Source organism: Syngnathoides biaculeatus, chromosome 15 (genome assembly GCF_019802595.1).
Source record: "Syngnathoides biaculeatus isolate LvHL_M chromosome 15, ASM1980259v1, whole genome shotgun sequence".
NCBI lineage: Eukaryota > Metazoa > Chordata > Actinopteri > Syngnathiformes > Syngnathidae > Syngnathoides > Syngnathoides biaculeatus.
In genome coordinates this window covers 13,663,443-13,665,000 of record NC_084654.1, presented here as the reverse complement: position 1 = coordinate 13,665,000, position 1,558 = coordinate 13,663,443, and the positions used below count along the sequence as shown (strand labels likewise).

At 35.8% G+C, this 1,558-nt stretch overlaps 1 protein-coding gene across 6 annotated transcripts in view; it reads left to right on the top strand.

The window, feature by feature from the left end:
• aspg (asparaginase homolog (S. cerevisiae)) overlaps window positions 1-932 on the top strand; it is a 29,796-nt gene extending 28,864 nt beyond the window's left edge. For all 6 annotated transcript variants that reach the window (XR_009798397.1, XM_061843530.1, XM_061843531.1 and 3 more), the window contains one exon: window positions 89-932. Coding sequence is in view for 4 of the 6 variants with exons in the window: in XM_061843530.1 (XP_061699514.1) it covers window positions 89-127 (39 nt within the window). In the remaining 2 variants the exon portion in view is untranslated. The remainder of the gene's footprint in view (window positions 1-88) is intronic.
• The last annotated feature ends 626 nt before the right edge of the window (window positions 933-1,558 follow it).

Genomic DNA, 1,558 nt, shown 5'->3' with positions numbered 1-1,558 from the left:
ACTAAGAATGCTGCACGCTTGACTGCCTCTCCTCTGGACTTCATGTTTCCTTTCAGCTCATTTTTTTGTGTGTTTCTTCTTACATCAGAACGGAATCGAGTTCACCGCCTCTCCTGCAAATATGTGAGCCCTGGCAATTTCATCCATTTACCGACTTCTGCCCGTTTCCTTGTGCGCCGTCCTCAAGTCCATACGAAAGCACCGCTTGTTTGAAGCCATTAACGATGACGGTCTTCCTGTCCAACTGTGTTTTAAGTGCAGCACAGGTTTGATTGCACAGCCCAGTGGAGTGTTTGCACAAATTGCAAAGAAATATTCAATGTAGGTGTAAATGTACAAGGTTAGATGTAATGCTGCTGTATGTCAAAACACTGCCAGGTGGATTTTTATTTTTATTATTATTGACTACAACAAAATTAAAGAAGTTCAGGGGCTTTTATTTTTATACTTATTTTTATAAAGACACTGAAGAAAATTTGATTTTATTGATGCATGCGTGCATCTACTTTGGTCAAATACCTCCAGGAGTGTACTGCTGCCAGAAGATGTGTTATAAAACTGTGAAACGACTCTACAGAGTGACTGAGCCTGTTTCTCAGCCCACTGTCGATCCGGAAGAGTGGCATATCTCTCTCGCTGAAACAACTGGCAATTTTAGTTGCAGCTAAGTTTCTGTGCTCTTTGTAATGTAATTTATTCCTGTTTAGAATGCTTTCTTTTTCTCTGTTCACTTGTATCTCTTCTTTAAGTGTTGGACTTGGGCAATCACCTGACTGAATGTTTAGTACCATTCAATGAAATGTTTCTTGTGATAAACAAAAAAAAAAGAAAATGTCCTGCTGTTTCACAACTGAATGTATTGCTGCTTTATTCTTTCTGATACTGCCTCTGTTTGGAAAAAATGCAACAGAAATAAATCAGATAAAACAAAATATTCTGTTATTACTGACCCAAAACAATAAAAACAACGTCAAGTTTAATGTGATTTTGTTATGAAAATCATACCGTATTACTTATCTCCCAGCCAAATTTTGGGTTGAAATGAATGTTTATATGGTAATAGGAAGTATCTTAATAGCAAGTAGAAAGTGACAAACTACTTTAACTTACTTTGTGCTCCACATGGATGCCAACATAATGTACTATATAAAAAGAAAGCTACTGTATACTAAATAAAATAAAAATGAAGCATATCACTACAAAATAACGTACAACTGGTACGTAAACCCATACAGCAACTTTATAACTTCTGAATAATGCACTATAATGAGTTTCATACTAGGCTGTAATGTCAATAAATATTTGTGTATTAATGAAATAGAAGCATGATGTATCCCCCACCCCACCAAAACAAACAAAACAAAAACGTGACTACCACTTTTTTGTCATTTCCAGCCAAGATGTACCTAGATAACATTAAGCATTAAAAATCACTTTACTGCAAAATCTGTCTCAGGAATGAAAAAAATGGGTTTAATAGTACAGTGCTGTGAAAAAAAAGTGTTGGCCCCCTTTATCAAAGTTTTGCATAGTTTCACCACTTTTGTATTCAGGACAA